Genomic DNA, 20,964 nt, shown 5'->3' with positions numbered 1-20,964 from the left:
GTGACTCGCTTTGCTTCGGGCACAATTCCTCGCTACGCTCGGCACACTATTTTATTCTCCCTCCACATCCTAGTGGGATTGTAGGGCATGAAATTCCACCTTCCCATTTCGACCTAATGCATGTGTCGACCTAATGACATGTAGACCTAGAGCCATGTCGACCTAGACCCATGCCGACCTTTCAGCTTGTCGACCATCGTGTTGACCAAACGACGATATCCCGTTTTTACACCAGGAACCCATATTGGTTTTAAAAAAATATATTTTTCAACCAGATGCTTTATAATATGACCTTCAGAAATGAGTTGAAAAACCCTGTCTTAATTGCAATTAAATTGCCTCATATTACAGTTTCCACATATTTATTTAAACTCCTAATTGTAACATTTTGTCTCATAACTGATGCCGCTAATATGTGCAATGTTTACCTGTGTTTGAAGCCTCATACTATAGAATGATGTGTACTGCAATAGGGGAGCTCCTGGTTACTTGCTTACAACACAATAATACGTATGGGGTTAATGCCCAGGAGTTAGTCAGTCTGGGTATATTTATCCCAGTCTCATTAGTGTAGGCTAAGGGGGGAGCTAAGCGGGGTCTATAAATAGAGCTTTCAAGCAACACCTTTTTTTCATTACACAAAACATGCATACTTTGGCAGCAAGATCCGTCACCCCCAACATCTGTCATTTTCTATGAGTACACTCTTTTACAAGTCTGTCTGGGTGCTGAATAGTATACAGGATGCAATGTGTTGTATGTATTTACATGTGTAACATTTCTAAAACACTTTTATGCCACCTTGACAATTGCTGATCTGTATACAAAGAGATTGACCTGTTTTTATATGTATTTTTTGTCTGTGATGCCAAATAAAGTTTTTGAAGAAAAAAAAAATGAAACTCTCAACTTGGTGAAATGCAAGGCTCCAAGTCCCCTGATGTTAATAAGATGATTTCCCCACGGCACCTCAGTGTCATCCGGCTGCGGCTGCCAGTACCGCCAGGATGTGTGCCGCATCTCATACTCACCGAGACGGGCGCTTGCAGCTCCCCTCTTCCACTGGTCCCCTCCAGTCACGTCCCCGTCGGCAATCTTTGGGCGGCTACCCTCCGGCGGGTCCAGTGATCCCAGTCACCAGCTCCTGGTATGGACGCCGCTGTCTTTGTTGTGGCACTTCCGGGTATGGGGTTGCAATATTTATAACCTGAGGTCTTTAGCCAATCTTTGCAGATGCTGGTGCTACCTCCTGGATTCCCAGTTAGATGCCGCAAGTACTCAGCTCCTAGGTGTCTTGGTTCTGCTTATTGGGAGATGGTCCTCCAGTCCGGTCTGGTCCATCTTATTCCACTTTCTGGCTAATTCACTGCTGTCCATTACCACCTCCCGTTGTCCAGGATCTCAGGGGTACTGTCCTCCGTGGGCCGCGACCTGCTGGGCAGATGCAGCCAAATCCAAACCTCCTTATGGGGGTCCCTGGTGAACACCACTTCCCAGTTAGATTCTGCGCCTCCGTTCGGGAGTTCAGACAACATCCCTTAGGTACCCACATATGCGAAGACAAAATATATGGCCCGCTACACTTACTCTGCCCAGTCAATCTGTGCCAGAACAGCCATCTGGGGTGGATCCACAACAACCCTTTGTGACACTCAGCAAATGCTAACACTTTCCTCACACTTTTAGAAGGATAACTTGAATGTCATCAATATTAACATGCAACATTTTTTATTTTATTTTTACACTGGGGGAAAAAATGCCTAAAATAGTGATATAAAACAGGTGGGATCTCCAATGTTACGTTATGAGTAGTGTGATCTTGTTGTTCCTATCCGTTTCAGTTTGGCTTGTGCTTTAGTCAGACTGACTGTCTTCTGCACACTGGCATGTAAGGCATGCCCAAAAATTATCGAATAGACCTGAGCAATTTTTTCTCAGGCATGGCACTGCTTTTATGTCTCCATGGCACAACGTGTACCAGTTTGTTGTAGGAGGATGTTTTGTTGACAACTACGTTTTCTTTAAAAAGACATTTATAGAGCAGTATTCTCATACTTCTACTTTCTTATTTTTTAGTGCTATGCGTGTCTTGCTTTCCAAGTTACCACGGCCATGGATTGTTGATGAGAAGAAGGATGATGGATACACTGCATTGCACCTAGCAGCACTCAATAATCATGTTGAAGTAGCGGAGTTGCTAGTTCATCAGGTATGTGTGCAGGCTGCTATACCCTCTATGGCTGTACAGTATCTCCTGCTGCGCAGCCTCCTTACGCACTTCTACTTTGCGTGACAATGAACTGGAGTAAGTTAGTGTGTTAAAAAGGAATTCTAACCCCGTTTCATATATTCACAATGGGAATAACGTATAAATCTACTGTTGATACTACATACTTTTACATAGTGCTCTAAAGCCTGTTGGAGAGGTTAGTACAGTTCCATTATTTGCTTTCGTCCTCCAGAGTGCATTGATCTTCTCCCGTAGCTCTCCTGTTGGTCATGAAAATCCTTTCCCAATACATTAGCTTGAGGTGTAACACCGCATAACAATACTCTGTTGTGGAGTTTTTATTTGTGCGCCCTTTATTATGGATTGGTTATGATATAATTGGGTGGCAGTTGGTTAGTATCAGAGAACCGATAAAGAAGTAGCCAACACCCTATCTCAGGGCCCTGTACCCACCTACATTGAATTTGCATTTAAAAGTACAAGTTGGAATAACTTAAGTTACTTGATTGGACATTTGTTCCAAGCAATGTAATGGAACATGCAGCATTCAGACTACTGCAGTGCTCTCTGAGACAGGTGACATCACAAGTAGTAATGTGGTCATTGGAAATTTCATTTTCAGACCCATTTGGATGTGTTATGCCAGAATGAAGATAGTGTAACACACTGTTGATAACAGTGAGTATGGGACCTAAGTTTGTGCAAAGATATTATCAGGAATTCTTGTTCCACCTACCCTTCCCAACCACAGCAGTGCAGGTCTGCAACCATCCTACTACACAACCACAGCATGGAAGAAGCTGTTGCAGCAGCCAAAGCAGGTCTCTAACTATCCACCTTCCCAACCATAGCAGGTCCTTTTCCACAAGGATTTTGATTGCAGGGCATCGCATGCGATGCGATCAGATGCGATTTTTAAATGTATGACATGCTATTTTTAATTGTACAAGCACCCTGATGGGTGCTTACTATGTTAAATGCACCCCCATTGTCAACGCCACCCCCACTATCGACGCCAACCCGAAGCATGGCGAGTGGCGGCGGTACGCTTCCTCCGACCTTTTCATACCCCCACTATCCACGTCGGCGTGGAGTTGACTTTAGATAGTGTGGCGAGCGCATGTGGTGATTACGTGACATATATTCTGCGTCCCCTTGCGGGGCTCGCTGCGCTAGCCACACTATCTAAAATCAACTCCACACCGACGTGGATCGTGGGGGTATGAAAAGGTCGGAGGACACGTACCGCCGCCGCCGCTCGCCACGCTTCGGGGTGGCATTGATAGTGGGGGTGGCGTTGACAATGGGGGTGCATTTAACATAGTAAGCACCCATCAGGGTGTTTGTAAAATTAAAAATCGCATCGCATCTCACGCCATTTTGCTAGAATGCGATGCTATGCGATATTTTATTGTACATTGCGGGTCTTTTCACCCGAATATCGCATCGCATACCACTAATTAAGGGATGCGATGCAATGGGCGCTGTGATAATACACAAGTACCGGATATACAAATAAATTGTTTAAAAATCATACAATGCGATTTCCTGTTTTTTATTCCACATTCTGTGTCTCACAGTGGAAGTGTACCTATGATGGAAATTACAGAGCTCTCTTTTTAAGTGGGTCATCTTCCACAATCGGTGGATGTCCAAATAATTTTTGCCCCACTGTATATACTGTATAGTGATGTCACAGAGGAGGCCCCCTTAACCAAATATAAAAAAATATGTTTCTATAAAGTCAAATTGGGCCAAAGTCTTTCAGTCTTGAATGTAGTCAGCAGGTTATGGCAGGAACCAGGAGCCCGGTGATACTGTTCCTGTCACTGAGCGAGCACAGGAACAGGAGTGCACACAGCTGCAGCTATCTTTAGCTTGATGTTATAAATGTCCTGCTGTTAGATGGCACTGCAAAGCGTCATATTTATAAATGTCATTTGCGCTAAGGGTTAAATAGAGGTGAGTGATACTATAACTACCTGTATTAGACCATTTAATCCAATGTCACTTTAAGCAAAGTTTCAAATGATATTTGTGTTTCAGGTGTCACTATATTAAAAAGCCTTGTTCAGTTTTTACAGCAGCATTGATATCTTGTGTACTACAGTACTATCCCACATAACTTTGTATAGGGAATCAGGAATGCGATGCGTCTTGTGCGATATCTAAATTCTTTGTATATGTTCAAACCATTCTGATAAGTAAGTGTAGGTGAGAATGTGTTTTTACCCGGGAGGATTGCTGTTTATTGCTCCTCTGTCACTGTATTGCTTTGTTCCCCTGTACAGGGCAATGCTAACTTGGACATCCAAAATGTAAACCAGCAAACGGCTCTTCATCTGGCCGTTGAACGGCAGCATACACAGATTGTCAGGGTAAGGAGACGTAACTTTTCTGTTTTTAAAGGTTACATTTGAAATGTTCAGTTCTACGTCACCCTTTTTAAATGACTGTTCTCTTATTGGAAAATCTTTAAAACAAATTAGCTGTGGGTGAAAAATATTGATTCATTCTATATGAAATTTACATTAGCTGTATACCCTAGATTTGCCAATTTATATGTAATAACGGAATATTAAGTAGTCTATTGGAGATATGGACAGGCATGGTGAAAAATGTTTGTTGGGAAGATAATTGCTATTGGGTTTTGTGCACTTATACTCTCACTGTACATGAAGGTATGCAGTGGCTGTGTGTGACCAAATTGAATAATGATCCTTTTACACAAGTCTCGGCTGAGTGGAGGTAGAATTGGCCTGTGTGTGGTCACTCTTACGGGCAGGCTAATTACAGGGGTAGTGCAAATCTATCATAGGGGATTCACCCATGCACAAATCCCACAGGTTTACTTTTTCACTCTGCTACAGGAGGTGTAAGGAATGGGCACAACCCAGGGTGTATGTCTGGGGGAAACCCGTTGATTCTGCAGTTATGTGGGTTTCCCTACCGTAATTCCTGATTTTAGGTGTAGGGAAAAAGACTGTGTAATTGATTGTTGATTTTGCAATGTTTGGCCAGTTGCATAGGAGCTTGTGTGCAGGCTCCTTGCGGTGCAGCGGGTCTCGCCGAAAGGCACCCGCTGCACCGCTATGTGTGGCTGTAGCGTAACTGAATATGCCTGTTAGTGCTGTTTGAAATTGTAATAAGTATATTATTCATAATCCTGTTACTGCTCATGACCATTTTAACATACCTCAAATCCCCAGAATTTTCGGGAGGTGTTTTCTATAGCGATTTGCAGACCCCCAGCCCAATAAACTGTGCAGGCACGGCAATTATCACCAAGCCAGCGCACACAGTGTATTTGGCCGCGGCTAGGGATGGCAAGATGCAGTTATCCGTCCATATCTCTGACGACTAACTACATCTTGATTTTGACTCGGCTGTCAAAATCGGCATGCCTCCATGCCACAGCTTAACTTCCACAAGCGTCTGACCAGAAAACCATAGCATTCTGAAGCGATATTCTTCCAGCCAGTGCTGCAGGCGGCATTTTGAAAATTGTTGTGATGATGGAACAGCATTCTCCATCCACTTTCATTATGGGGGGTAATTCTGGATGACTTGCTAAGTAAGCAGTGTAAATCCCCATGCGACCGCCCCATGGCCACCACCATACCGTGCGACCTCCTCAGCGACATGTGCAGAGTGCAAACATCAGTCCCCGGTGTAGACCAATTACACTAGAATCAGGCCTTATGTGCAGACTGCTGCTGTCATTGCTTAAAATGGTGCCATTTCTTGTCTGTTCCCTAAAGAAGTTTTGAACATGAATAGCTTTCCATGAAAGAGATGGTCTCATAGCATTCTCCCAGCAAAAGAACTGCACCAAGTACAGCTGATACAAAACACAGCTGCCAGGCTGTTACCCAACCAGCCCATTCTAGCCACATAACTCCCATTCTCTACTCCCTTCACTGGCTGCCCATAAAATGACTAATCATTTTCAAGATCAACTTACTGAGTTTCAAAGGCCTACAGGAAAGGCCCAAGGTACCTGAAGCAGCTTCTGATTTCATACTGTCCCACTCGATTACTGCGATCTGTAGATGAAGGACTGTTAGCAGTACCTAGGATCTCCCGTATTTCATCTGTGAGCCGAGCTTTTAGCCATGCAGCGCCGACTTTATGGAACTCACTTCCCCGCACAGTTGGAGAGGCCCCCACTCTAGAATGCTTCAAAAACAGACTCAATACTTTCCCGTTTACTCAAGCATTTCCTTCATTCCCTTAAGTATTGTTTATGAAAAGTATATGTTTCTATACTGTATTACATTCATTCTATCTGTTAAGCGTCTTGAGCCCTATTGGATAATGAGCGCTATATAAATAAACTTATTATGATTATTATTATTCACTGCACTTGGTACACAACATTTCCATTGGGCGCTGCCTGGGCTGTTCTGCAATGGGGTTTTGCAGAAAGGAATGTGAATGCAGAGGACAGTGGTAGCCAGTGACCTTCTGACAGCATTTGTCATGGGGGAGGTCTCAGTTGTTCGGTTGACATTGTTCTGTGCAGGGATTAGTGAATCATGTCTGAGCTCATGGACTTTCAGTGAAAGCAAATTGTTGGTGCCTGCCTATGCATTTGTGACCGCAGTGGGCAGTTTTTTGGGGGGCACTCTATCAAAGGTAATGACGGCATATATAGTGTTTATTGTAGCAACCTACACCTTTCAAAACTTGTGCAGTTCATATTTGATGCCCACATTATGTCCTATATCTCACGCTCCAAAGCAGACAGCGACACCCCAGGCAGGAATGAGGAACTGCACAGGGTTTTAAAAGGCGTATACATTTATGGGCCTATTCTACATATACAGTACATTAAATGTAAGCTTTTTGTAAGCAAACATCCATATCTTCACACAGAAGGTGACCCAATAAGGATCCGTGTCACCACCCCATATATAAAAGGGAATCCATATTTGGGACATTCCTCTAACCATTTACATACTGTACAACCTATTTCTGAAGTGCCTATATTCTTTCTCTGTTCAGTACATTGGGCGATACTTGCAGGCCTTCTCCATCTCAAGCATAGGGAAGCATAGGAGCAAAATTCTTGCTGGTTGTCTCAAAAGGGAATGTGTAAAGGTGCCCATACACTATGGGACTTCTGTCCTTGGAGATGTTGCATCCAATCTCCCTTCTGCCGCCTAGAACCTTCCCGGGCGACAGGATAAAATGCGATGTATTGCATGCAGTCCCCATTCCTGGCTGCCGGGAGGGGGTCCAATCCAGAGATTTTACATGTAGCACATCGGATCAGATGTCACACACATGCTATTTGGGCCGATTACTCAGCCCAATCTGCCAGCATCTGTCGAAATCAAGCCCAAATCGCATAGTGTATGGGCACCTTAAGAATTGTTGGTGTATATAGTGATAATCATGATGTACAAACAATTTTATTGCCATTTGGTGGATGTTCATTTAGAATGAATCTTTATGAAATGTCTTTAACTTGTATTTAAAATGGAACAAAATGGCTTCTGCGCGTCAGTGTTCCATGTGCAGTGAAGTTGTGTATTACATGAGCATCAGCTACGTTGTTCAATGATTCTGTTCTTACAGTTGTTAGTCCGTGCGGAAGCCAAACTTGATATCCAAGATAAGGATGGCGATACCCCTCTACATGAAGCCCTTAGGCACCATACCCTGTCACAGCTGCGCCAGCTCCAAGACATGCAAGATGTGGGCAAGGTAGACACTACATGGGAACCATCAAAGAACACAGTGAGTATTTTTAGTATCCGGTACCTGGGTGACTATGTCTATGTCAACAGTCACTAGTTTAACCACTAGTGGTCGACACCTAAATGGTCAACATACCATAGGTCGACACAAGTTTTTTTACATTAGACTGACTTGGTTCATGCTAACCAAGTGGGCATAGAGAGAATATAATACTGTGCCCAAAGCATGGCGATCATACGCAGTACACTTATATGGTGTCCATGTCGACATAAACATAAAACCGTGGAACCCGTGTGTCTGCTTTTTGAGTGTCAACCATGTTGACCTTAAGCTTGTGTCGACCTTATGTCAATGTTGACCATTTTCCGGTGTCGACCTAGTGACAACCCCTATACCATAACCAGTATTTCCATACATATTAGAATAACACTTCCTGTGTTATAACTCACTAGGCCCCACTTCTTATCCAGCATTTGTAGTGGTAGACTGCCTGACAGTGGTATCATTCAGGATGTCAACATGTTCCCAATGTTGACACTGACATGATGTGACCATATTCTTATGTGTCATCATTATGCAATTTTAAGTGAGGCTGTTAAAAGTACTATTTTACCCTAATCCAGGCATGTCCAAACTGTGTCCCTCCAGCTGTTGTGAAACTACACATCCCAGCATGTCTTGCAATAGTTTTGGCATTCCCTAATAGCAAAACTGTGGCAAGGCATGATGGGACTTGTAGTTTCAGAACAGGTTCATTATGAACCTGTCAACATTGTGAATTTCTACACTGAGATTACCGTCCACAGTTTACTGTATTTGCAGGATCTGTGTTGCTGACATGAAACAAAATGTGTGATCAAAGACCTTTTGAATACTGCGGTTTGTCCATATGGAGGGGCACTACCAGACTGGTGTCTGTGTGTAGGCACATTTACATTAGACATACAGCCAACTGTTACCTATAGGTTTATTTAATGATATTTACTTTAGAATGATGCAGCCATTTTCAGGTAAAGGATGAAAGTAAAAAAAGCTGGGCTGTGTTTTCTGCAGAAAGCTCTCCAGGCGTATTGCTCTGATTACTTCTATATATGAAATTCTTTACAGAATGAGACCTTTGACGGTTTTCTAGTCGGTTAGTTAGTGATAGTCTGTACAGTTATTGGTCATCTGTGCAGTTACATGCCATTGTGATGTGTATTTGTTTAGCAATGGATAGAGTAGATTAATAGTTCCCTTACGTTGATGTTTGTGAATAAATGAGTAAAATGTCATTATTTCAGCTCATTATGGGACTTGGCACGCAAGGTGCAGAGAAGAAGAGCGCAGCCTCTATCGCCTGCTTTCTTGCAGCCAATGGAGCGGACCTCACTATTCGCAACAAAAAAGGGCAGTCTCCTCTTGATCTGTGCCCTGATCCCAGCCTCTGCAAAGCTCTGGCTAAATGCCACAAGGAGAAATCAAGGTATAATACATGATTGTATGTTGTCCCTAATGTATACAGCACACTTATACCTACCCATTAATTTTACCTTTATTACTCATTGCATTTTTACAAGGTTTCCCATTTATGACACTCATAAGTAGATGACTGAGGCCCTTAACAGGAAACAATGTGATTTAGATTTTTAGTATATAAACCACTGTAGCTCGTACACCAACACTTTCAGATTTGTACTAATTTGATATTTTGGTATTCCAGCATCTGACAGAAAATTTTCACAGTAGTTTTGTACATTTAAATGGACAATGGGATTTGAATAGCAGTTGTCATCACAGCAATACCCCTTTTACACCCAGGCAAAAACCCAGGTTTTTGCCTCTTGGACCCGGGTCAGCGTCGGTGTACAAGGGGTAGCTGAAAAAAAAACCCCAGGTCTATCTCTCCGCAAATCCTACCCAGGGTCCAGACCAGGGTGCAACCCGGGTAGGGGGGGGGGGGGGGGGCGGGAGTCTAAACAGGTATGCCGGGTCGTCTGAAAAAATAGCGATTGTGGTAACAAACATCTAAGTAGAATTTCTCAGAATTAACAAAATACCGCGATGCGATGTCATGGTCTTAAAACAGTGGATGTGACGCTGGTAATTAGAAGTCCTCTTAATTTTTGTTTTTATTTATTTAAACCCATATCTAGTGGTCAAGTAGGATCTCACAGTCCATCTCTGATTAACGCTGATTCTGAGACTCTGGAAGAATGTATGGTGTGTTCAGATTTGAAGAGAGATACCCTGTTCGGACCATGTGGACACATAGCTACCTGTTCTTTATGTTCACCACGTGTGAAAAAATGTCTCCTCTGCAAAGAGCAAGTACAGTCTAGGACTAAGGTAAGTAATAATTGGGCAGTGCATTAGTTTTCATCCTTTTATATGTATTTTCAGTGCTTATATACAATTTTTAACCCCTCCCTCACCCATCACCAGGTATATAGTTCAATATAAGTGTATTACAATGAATTAATTCAATTATGTTATTATGTTTTTAATGCTACCGGCACTATAATGTCAGTTGACGCATTGTACACACACTCACACTAATACAGTGCTGTGTGATCCACATGGTCTCAGCAAATCTCTTCTAATGAGAGTTTCACCGTTATTTGCTCATTCTGAATTTGTACATCAATAGCGGAATGGCTCTCCTGGGAATGTTCTGCCAGGAGATGACTACGTGGAGGGACATGAGCTGTTGGGTGTGTTTTTTTTTTTTCGAACTTAGCCAGCAATAAGTCTTCTTTCAGTCCCCTCCAATATGCTGGGGTTGTAATGTTAACCCCAAACACTGTCATGCTTCCCCACTACTTACCTGAAGTTCCGTACTATTACCTACAGTATGTGGGAGCTTCAGTGGCTTTGAGATTTGTACATTTTGTGCGACCAGCGAAAGTGTTGGCTTACCATTTGCCTTATATTCTGTTACAAAGTAGGCCCTGGATAATATAACCACTATTTTCTATCAGTTATGTGTTTGTTTTACCTTTCTATACAGATCGAAGAATGTGTTGTATGTTCAGACAAGAAAGCAGCAGTCCTCTTTCAACCATGCGGACATATGTGTGCGTGTGAAAGTAAGTTGAGGGAGCCCTTTTTTGCCTTACCAAGATTGTATTATCAGTGCTGTGGGTGAGGAATGTTGCAGTGTGTGTGGCGACACCATTTTACATTATTGCATTGTACAGAAATGAGACATTATCGGCTATACAAAGCTGGATATGCATTAATACACAGGTTCTCAAACTCTGTCCTCAGGACCCCACACAGTGCATGTTCTGCAGGTCTCCTCACAGAATCACAAGTAAAATAATTAGCTACACCTGTGGATCTTTTCAAATGTGTTGGTGAGTAATGAATGCACCTGCAGGTGACCTGGAAAACGTGAACTGTGTGGGGTCCTGAGGACTGAGTTTGAGAACCACTGCATTAAGCTAATGTTTTCACCAGAAGTGAATGATCCTTGCATGTCCAATTTTAGGTTGCTGACATATGTGTTGGCACTATTCACGTTCTCTCTGACCTTGAGATTGCATGACTAGAATACTGTTTCATCCATAACATAAACCAATCTACAAAATGACACATGTTCTCACAATCTCCTGCAAGTAGGCTTTGTAAGGGACAAGCAAAGTAGCAATTCTGTCCTCTTAATGTTCTATTTGCCTTTTTCATTACAAGTACAGTGTGTATGTGTGTGGGTGTGGCTGAATACAGAGCAAGTTCCTAAAAAAGAATATTTACAGTGGAGTATTTTGACTATTTCAGATTGTGCAAGTCTTATGAAGAAGTGTGTCCAGTGTCGTGCTCTGGTGGAGCGAAGAGTGCCTTTTGTTATGTGTTGTACTGGGAAAGGTACAGAAGATGTGGTAGATGATATAGGTAAGTATGGGGTGTTTGCCTGTGCGCATGTACATGTGGTCTTTGTAATTAGATTGCCACATATTTTAGATTAGAACTTGAATAATCCCAATATATATATAGTTCAGTGTTCAAATAATTTCACCAAAGTGATGCAGCATTTACAGATTGAGACTATGCCTCTTTCTGGTAGTGACCCCGAAACTTCCCTAATGTAGCGCCACAGTAATCAATCAGATTCATGAATTACACACACCTTTTGGGAATGCTGGTTTCTGGCTTGACCTCCCAAAGGTTATGGGGGGTATTCAGTGTTTGGTCACTGCTGTGCGCTGGCTCAACAGCCTTGACCCTGTCCCGTTCTCAATCTGCTCGACTGAGAATTTGCAGTCGGGATTCCATGTTCCGCCTGCAGCGGGACGAGAAGGGGGCATGGCCTCGAGCTGCGGCCGGAAAGAGGCAAGCTGCGGCCGGGAGCTCGTCAATTCCCGGCCGTCTGCTTGTGAAGTCGGGCTTGTTCTGCCGAGATCCCCTGTTCAATGCTGTCTGGGAAGACAGCATTGAATAGGTCCCCGCAGCCATCTCCCGACGGCTGTTGCTTCTTTTGTAACCATACAATATTAAAGCTGCAGGAGGTGGCATTAGTCAGCCAAAGCTTACTTGGCTGAGGTTTACTCACAATGACAGAAGGAACTGCACAGTCGGGTCTTCCATTACAGACCCAAGCTTCAGCTTCAGCCCTGTTTTTGGTAGTGCTGACTAGATTGAGTTCGCCTTAAATGAGGTTGCAATTTACAAGGCACTGCATCAGATCACGCATGACCTGTTCTACACATGTGCAGAACAAGTCCTGTGCGTGCCCAGTCCACTCCTCATAGGAAATGTACGCAAACCCCCCCCCCATTGGAACCAAGCCAGTAATGGGAAAAGCTAGCGTTTCTCAAATTTTGTTATTTTAATTACTGTATATTCTGTGCATGTAAATTATAGTATTTAATCTCCTGAAGTACTTGTGTTAAACTATCCAATCATAATGCAGCTGTCACTGTGATGATCTTTTATTACTTTGTGCTGTGCTTTGCTTTACAGCCGGGGGGAACATTCCAGCTTTACAGAAGGACAAGGACAACACCAATGTCAATGCAGATGTGCAGAAGCTGCAGCAGCAGTTACAGGATATAAAAGAACAGGTGATCTTCAGCATCAAACCTTTCTATGTTTTACATATTTTTACACATACAATATAAAATCACTGAATTTTGATTCATAGGACTGTTATAAGTCTAGTCTGTTATAAGTTACTAGGTGATTCATCGCGCCCTACGAGTGCTCTTCACACCGGCGTAAGGGGCTCCGCACCCTTAACCTGTGAAGGTCTTTATTGTGTGAAATATGTTTTGTGGGATTGTGGTGATTTTGCAGGTTGGTGTGGGTATGCTGCAGGATGGTGGGGTGGGTGAGGGTCAGGTGGGAGGGCACCGTGTGTGGTGTAGGTTGATTGCGGGTGCTGTTGAGTGGGAGAGTGGCGGGGATACTGCAGGTGGTGGAGTTGCGGGTGTGGTCCGTCTGGGGGGTGTTGGGGGGCAGTGGTTGAGTGCGGGGCAGTTGCGGGGGTGTTGTGGGTAGGGTGACCAACTCATCCCTTTAATCCGGGACACATACTAATTACACAGGTTCTGTGGCAGTTTAAAACCAGGTGAAATGGAGTCTTGAGGTGTGGCAGTTTAAAACCAGGTGAAAGCCAGTCACAGAACCTGTGTAATTAATATGTGTCCCGGATTAAAGGGATGAGTTGGTCACCCTAGTTGTGGGTTTGGGATCAATGGTGGTGTTTTAGGGGAGATATGGGTGTGTGGGTACTGGGGTTGTGTGATGGGTGTTAGTGGTGTTGGTTATTTTGGCGCGTGAGTAGTGTGGGTTGAGGCGGTCTGGTTGTGGGGGTGCCGTCGGGTCCAATGCGCGGTCCTGTGCGCATCAAACCCGAGTAGTCGGTCGGACCTGCTGGGCTTCCGACCACCCATCCTGGGACCTCCCTTTGGCAGGAAGCAGGGACGCATGCTATCCGTCACAACAAATTGTGACGGATCACGTGCGTCACTGCTGCAGGGAAGGTCCCGGGCGGCTCACAGAGTATCGGTTGTCCGTACACTGCTGTGAGACATGGCAGCAGTGTATGGGCACCTTTAGGCTACGGGGCATGTATGGTGAGGGTTAAGTGATGGTGGGGGTGTTTAGTCAAGATTAGGGTAAGGGGGTGTATAGGTAGGGTATGGGGGTAAGGAAGGTGTATGGGTAGGTTTAGTGAGGGAGGTTGCTCCTGATGTTAACCCCCATGTAGTCACTATTTACCTGCTGTGGCTTTAAATGGGCTGCTTGTGGGCAGGATGCTCTGTATTACTGCACTCCATCAGGGACCTTTGGTTTGTGTGATTCCTGTCAGCCTTGTTTGCCTACGTGTGCACTGCGTCCCCTGCTTTCATTATATACCCGGGTTGTACGCACCATTGGCAGCCAGCATACGCACAGTTTGTATCATTTTCCAGCAGTGGACAGGCCAGGCCACACAGATAGGGTGCCAGGAGTCAAGGGAGGTCCCGGAGACTGCAGTGCCGCAATGGCAGTTGGGAGCTGGGGCGCATTGATGGTTTGGGGCTAGAGAGCTGGGCTGCAGGTCAAAACTGCAGGAAGATCAAATAGAGCACTGTACACTTTGTTATTGCAGAGTGGCCTTGACCAATATATGTTTTATGTGTGCTAGCAGATAAGGCATCTATAGGGAGAGGTTGCTAGGTTTACATGTGACACACAGCATACCAGGGGGTGTACATCGGGCCTCTTTTTGATACTTTTAATGGCACTATATTTGCATATTTGGTTTTCATTTTGGTGGAGAAAGTACACTAATAGGTGCTTTTAGACTATTTTTGGTGGCATAAGCACAATTGACACACATAACAAAACGCAAGTTTCCATGATTAAAGACACAAAGCTAAGCGGTGCAGTATTTTAGAAGACCAATAAAAAACTATAAATCAAACTTACTTCTAAATTTAAGGTAGGTTAGGATATGTGGCAACGTATTTGTGGTCTGCACCGTGCACAATACCCACACGTAGCTGCTTCTCTTATTAGTAGGTGGTTCTATAGACTGGGAAGTTAGCATATACGGAATTCTGCAAAGTCAATTAAGGGGTTTATGTACTAAGCCCTGGGCCAGCCAATCGGCTCTTAACTGCCCTTTTGCAAATTGGTACTTTATCTCCATCCACTTTGTCTTTATCCAAGTCTCTCTACATAGCCCCTAAGTGTGGAAGCTGCAGGGACCCATTCCTGCTGCTTCTGCGCATAACTGCTTGTAGAATATCCACTTACCATAATGGGCAGAAAAGTGCTTAATACCAGGTAGGCAAGTAGGCATGCTATATGTGTACAAATAATGAAGCACTGTAGGGCTATACATTTTTGTATAGCCTCTAAGCTTCATTTATTTCCTGTGGAGCATAAGAAACCAGGGGCGAAATTTAATATGGTGCAATTTTTAGGCATGTTTAAAAATCGCACTTTTTAAAATCGCATTGTTGGGCCGATTTTTGCATATTTAATGAGATGCAAATTCACTGCAAAATAGTGCGATATAGAGCGATTTTTTTAGTCATGAAAATGTGCGATTTTCAGACCTGAAAAAACTGCGTGGGGTCCCCCCTCCAGAGCATAACCAGCCCCGGGCTCAAAGAGCCGGTCCTGGTTTAATAAAATCACGGGGCAGAACAGAGGTCCCCTGAATTTTACAAAACCAGGCTCAAGGGCCGGTACTGATTGCCAAAATACGGGTGGACAAAATGACTAGGGGTCCCCCGTATTTCAAGAACCAGCACCGGGCCCAACCAGCCAGCATGGTAATGCCACAGCCGGGGAGGAGACTTTTTATACAAGTCCCCCTGGCCAAAGCATTCATCCCCCTGACCGGTCAGCATGGGCAGGGGTCCTGGGGAAGTGGGGGGGGACCCCAAAGAAGGGGTTCCCCCCCTCCAGAATTTACCTGCCCATGCTGAAGCACGGGGCTGTCCTCGATGCCCCTGGGCTGTGGGCATCGAGCTGATTCTGTGTAAAAAAATAGATGAAAAATGATTCTCTTATACCGTGGAACTATGAGTCCCAGCAATCCTCCCCCGCATGCTGGGACTTTGAGAACCACAAGTCCCAGCATGCGGGGTATTAAAGGGCCCGCTGGCACTTGTAGTTCCACAGTAAAAGAAATAGTTAAATGAACACACTGACACCCATTAAAAATAAAACTTTAATACATCCAAAGCCCGCAAATACTGATACTTACCTATCTTGAGCCCGTAGGTAGGTCCCTGGGTCTGGGGCCCGGTGCTCCTGGGTCCGGGGCTCCAGGGCTGTAGAGTCCTGAGTCCAGGATCCGAAGAAATCCATAGGGGGACCTGTGGAAGAAAATCCTACTCACCAAGGCTCTCAGGAGAAGATCTGTCCTCTTGATCCAACGTAGTCCAGGTCTTCTTTAGACTAATGCTGTATATACACGGTGAGATTTGACATTAGATTTTGACTATATAGTCAAAATAGCATGCAGATCGTCAGCAGATCGCACAGGTTTTTTGATCCCAATGCGTGCTCCCGTGACAGCACAAATCAAAACCCATCTAGGGCGGCAATGACTATATAGTGCAAATCTAATGTAGATTGTATGAATTGTATGTGAATAGTACAGAGTTAGCAAAGATTGCATAGCACTCAAATCTATATGGTGTGTACACACAGTGAGATTCCCTTGCTATTTGACTTAAGATTCGAGTGCTATGCAATCTTTGCCATCTCTGTACTATTTACATACAATTCATACAATCAGCATTAGATTTGCATTATATAGTCATTGCTGCCCCGTCTATCTGGGTTTTGATTTGTGACTTGGGATCCCAAGGTAAAAAATCTGTGCGATCTGCGTGCGATTTTGACCATATAGTCAACATCTAATGTCAAATATCACCGTGTATACACAGCATAAGTCGAATAGCAAGGGAATCTCACCGTCTGTACAAAGCATACTGCAACTCATACTGTAAATTGTCTGTAATTAGAATCAATTCAACAGATTAGTATCTTTTTTTATAAATAACTGAAATGTCTATTTTACCATAGACCATGTGTCCTGTTTGCCTGGATCGGCTGAAGAATATGATCTTCATGTGTGGACATGGAACTTGTCAGCTCTGTGGAGACCGGATGAGCGAATGCCCCATTTGTCGGAAGGCCATAGAGAGAAGAATCCTATTGTACTAGACTCACAATTTTTTGTTTGTTGCTTTTTTTGTGCATAGTTTGTACCAACCACTCCAGTTCTATTAGTGCCAAGTTCCTCCGTTCCAGTGTTCAGCTGCCTTATAAGTGAATGGAAACGATGCATGGTTCGGACTGGCTGCAGACTGTGTGCTAGTTCCTGCCACTGTTTGAAAGTCCAGCTTCCTTCTCTTAGCTACAAAATACCTGACATTGTGTTTTTGTGTGTTACCTACAACTGGAAGGTTCATTTCAAATAACATTGATATACAATGGTTTTTGGTATTGCAAATGGTGGCTGGATCAACTACACATTTTTGTAATGCAAACACTGTCCTGTTTTTTATTTATTTAAAGAAATGTATTCTGGCACAGTGACTCAAGCACGTAAGTGTGGAATCTTGCCCCACCTGTGCTCAGGAACGGACATGCTCAGTAGTAAGCCTGCTAGTAGTAGTCCTTGCACTGGATATGGTATTAGCCGCATTAGAGTTCCTAGATGTTATCTCTATGTGAATGAGTAATGGTATTTCTTTCATTCATTTGCAGATACAGTATGTCATGTTAGGAGACAGAAAACCTTCATGTAAAGAAACTGATGAGATGTTGAGCTCCCAAAGACAACAAAGAAGCTAACACGATACCTTAAGTGATACTCCATAATGAATGTACACATTTCAGGTGCCCCAAAGCATAATATTTATGATGCTTTCTTAAAACAGAAACACACAAAGGATATTTTTGTAAGGCTGCTGACGATCATTCACCACATCACTAATGTGTTTAAAAAAATGTTTGACAACACTATTCTCACACTACCAACGTGTCCCTTGGATTTAGTTCACTGGACATCCTGAGAAAACCAACCTCCTCCCCCCTTTCCTCACTCACTCTTTCTACTACTTTTACATATAATTTATGGTTTATAAACCCAAGAGTTTGGCAGTCGTGGTAAACATAGAAGTGTTCCATATTTCAAGATAGATAATTCCTTACCCTTTACTCCTAATCATTGTTGGAACTTATGCAAAGAGAATGTCAGAGATTACCTGGTAGGGTAAATGTTGACACCTGAGTGTTCACAGCTACAGCAATCTCTTCAGTGGGTCCCTTCTGTCATTGCTGAGGTTAGAACTCACAATTATGATTGTGAAACACATGAGGTAAGCGGGTGTAATAGGATTTCCTTACAGTGGAGAACCTGAATAGGGTTCTCTTCTTTTATAAGCACAAGGTACACTGATAAAAATGCAGTGCTTTCCAATGCAGTCTAACTTCTGATGATCCTGCTTAGGCTTAAGCCTATCAACATTCTGTAGCTGAATCATCATTATGTGGATACCTAGAAGTTCTCATGTACTTCCGTCTGTAACAGTGCAGTGTTAGTGTACTTGCATAGGGGAGCAATTAATACAGAGGTTCATTCCCGGAGGGTAAATATCATGAGATAGTTGCAGATATTCCTGTTTGCACTTTCCTTTGGCTTTTTCCTAATTCTTTAAGAAAACCATGTTTTATTTGTAACTTGCATTAACTCTTCATTTACCCCAATGCTCACGGATTAACATTTAACACTAATTGTCCACTGACGTTTTGTGCTTTAAATGACTGTAACTACTCCAAGGGGGCGATTCAGTTAGCATCCTCAGAGCTTATCAATGGCCTCCGCGTAAACCCGAGCGTTGCGGATTTCTACTTGCACCCTTGAATGCACTTAACTCGTGAGAAGCAGTTTACAGCAAGTAAACTCTGGGCATTCCTTCATCTCCTGGGCTAATGGCAGGGTATGATGGTATGATATAGTCCGTTGATTAACACCAGGCACTTAACACGGGAGCTACATGCTTATTGAATCCCCCCCCCCCCCTTAAATTTTTTTTTTATATAACAGTGATATCTGGTCTAAAATTTCACTGAGAAGGCACTGACAAAATTTTGGTTTGAAGTCATATTCTATATTTCCAAGTGCCCTTCAAGCTAACTAAGCAAATTACATGTTCTTTTGTGTTAAAATGCTACAGCTGAGAAAAGCCACAGAAGCTAGGCCTAGCCATTGTTTAAAGTTGTTTTTTTTTTTAACCCTTTGAGTGCTAACATCTCTGTGCAAAATATCCACACAAAAAAAATCAGCATCACTCACGTTTGTTATATAAATTCCAATAAAAAATTATATTTCCTGTATAAGGTAAATATTACAGGTCGTTATGATGAATAAACATTTTTGCTAAGACATTTTCACACCTATTTTGGCAAATTCCCTTGGCACTCAAAGGGTTAAAAACTGTCTGTTTTCTACAGAATATTAAGTTGTAGCACACCTATTTATGTATCACGTCTACTCTTCCAAAGTGAATTGACAGTTGTCCATTACATCCTATAAAATCTGGAAATGCTCATGTATGAAGCTAGAAAAAGTCCCTTTAATGTAATTTACTTTGAGAACTTTATTTAAATAGTAGTAACACTTTTTTATTTTATATACATAAGAATAATTTTAATAATTTCAGTCACTACCCTTGTGTATGATATCCTAAACCTGTTTTACATGTAATACTGATTCTAAAAAAACAATTGTGCTCTGCAGTGTGTATCATTTTACAATTAGTTGTCAAATTGCGGTCTCTGCAATTTCCACCTTAAATGTATGCTAGTGAATGCTGGAACATTTGGATTATATCAGATTATTTATATTTCTACTACCCCAAACTTGCCTGTTATGTAAATGATATTGAAAATAATTGACGGACATGATTGTCATATCGTATGACCTTGAAATCAAAGGCTATGTATAGCTTGTACATTCAAGCACAAGGCTTCACTTTGACCTGTGTTCATCTCATCGTTAAGTCCTAATCAAAAAGGGCTGTTTAAATAATTCGCCTCTTTTGCTGCTTAGATGTTAGGTTTTATTTTTTACAGCATTCTGTGTTTTTAAAAAGTGTACTTTTTTACAAATTGTTTTTGTTGTTTGTTCTACCTGTTGCTTTGTAGGCATTTACCGCGTGAAGTTTTGTTAACGCTTGCAGAGTTAATTCCGCACCACAGAAATCTAATTCATGTTAAAATATAAATAGTACATACTGCAATGTAATCTTCTCACGTTGCCTAGTGCAAGCTTACCTAAAATGTGAGGTAAAATATGATATAAAAGAGGATGTTCCGTTCCTGGATTACAGTAAAGTGGAATCACAATGGATCCCTTACAGTTACATTAGGAACCACCTCAATATACAATGTTCTCCTGTCTTTTTGAGTACTCAGAATTGCATTTCTTCCAGAAGTGGTCTGTCTGGTGTCTGTCGCCATACATACCCCTTATCCTCTGTTCTAGTAACAGGTTTTTTTTATATATATGTATTTCAAGATTTCAGTTTTGAAATGTATAGTTTCTGTAACAGTTTGTGCTATAGTCCTGGAAATGATAAACTGTTTAAAAACATTTTGTACATTACTGCAAACTATTCATTGCTTGTTGTATTACAGCATGGCTCAAGCTTTAATAAATACTAATATTTTACAAATGAGTAAGTTGCACTTTAATTACTTTGCATACAATTACTCATTTGCAAACAAATGAAGGAGGGTATTTATTTGAAAGGTACCTCTGTGTTTTTTCCTTTTTAGTCCGAGGTGCGTGGCTTCATCATCCAGTGAACATGAACAATACATGCTTGGGGCATAGGACCTTTGACTCTCTCGAAAAGGAGAAGGGTTCTGTTACTCCCCAAACAAGAGCCCACTTAAAACCACCAACAATTTCTTGTTTTGTAAAATAAATCCCAATTAGATAACCAACCCTAAATCTTTAATCCTAGGCTGTAGTGGAAAAATACATGTGTGAAGTGATCCCGATTATTTTTTTTTTTTTTTTCCACTAA

General features: G+C 42.6%; 1 protein-coding gene across 2 annotated transcripts in view; it reads left to right on the top strand.

Annotated features, from left to right (window-relative positions):
* The window catches only part of MIB1 (MIB E3 ubiquitin protein ligase 1), an 83,319-nt gene extending 62,709 nt beyond the window's left edge, over positions 1-20,610 (top strand). The window contains exons 13-22 of one of the 2 annotated variants that reach the window (XM_083187531.1): positions 2,077-2,209; positions 4,522-4,608; positions 7,814-7,975; positions 9,220-9,401; positions 10,072-10,264; positions 10,926-11,004; positions 11,696-11,809; positions 12,878-12,978; positions 16,949-17,082; positions 17,636-20,610. In XM_083187531.1, the coding sequence (XP_083043657.1) occupies positions 2,077-2,209; positions 4,522-4,608; positions 7,814-7,975; positions 9,220-9,401; positions 10,072-10,264; positions 10,926-11,004; positions 11,696-11,809; positions 12,878-12,978; positions 16,949-17,082; positions 17,636-17,654 (1,204 nt within the window). In that variant the 3' untranslated portion in view covers positions 17,655-20,610. The other variant, XM_083187532.1, reaches the window with a different exon arrangement.
* Positions 20,611-20,964: the final 354 nt, after the last annotated feature.

This window comes from Crinia signifera, chromosome 5, assembly GCF_055691185.1.
Source record: "Crinia signifera chromosome 5, ASM5569118v1, whole genome shotgun sequence".
Lineage (NCBI taxonomy): Eukaryota > Metazoa > Chordata > Amphibia > Anura > Myobatrachidae > Crinia > Crinia signifera.
Note: the sequence above shows the minus strand (reverse complement) of the source record. Positions and strands in the feature narration are given on the sequence as shown.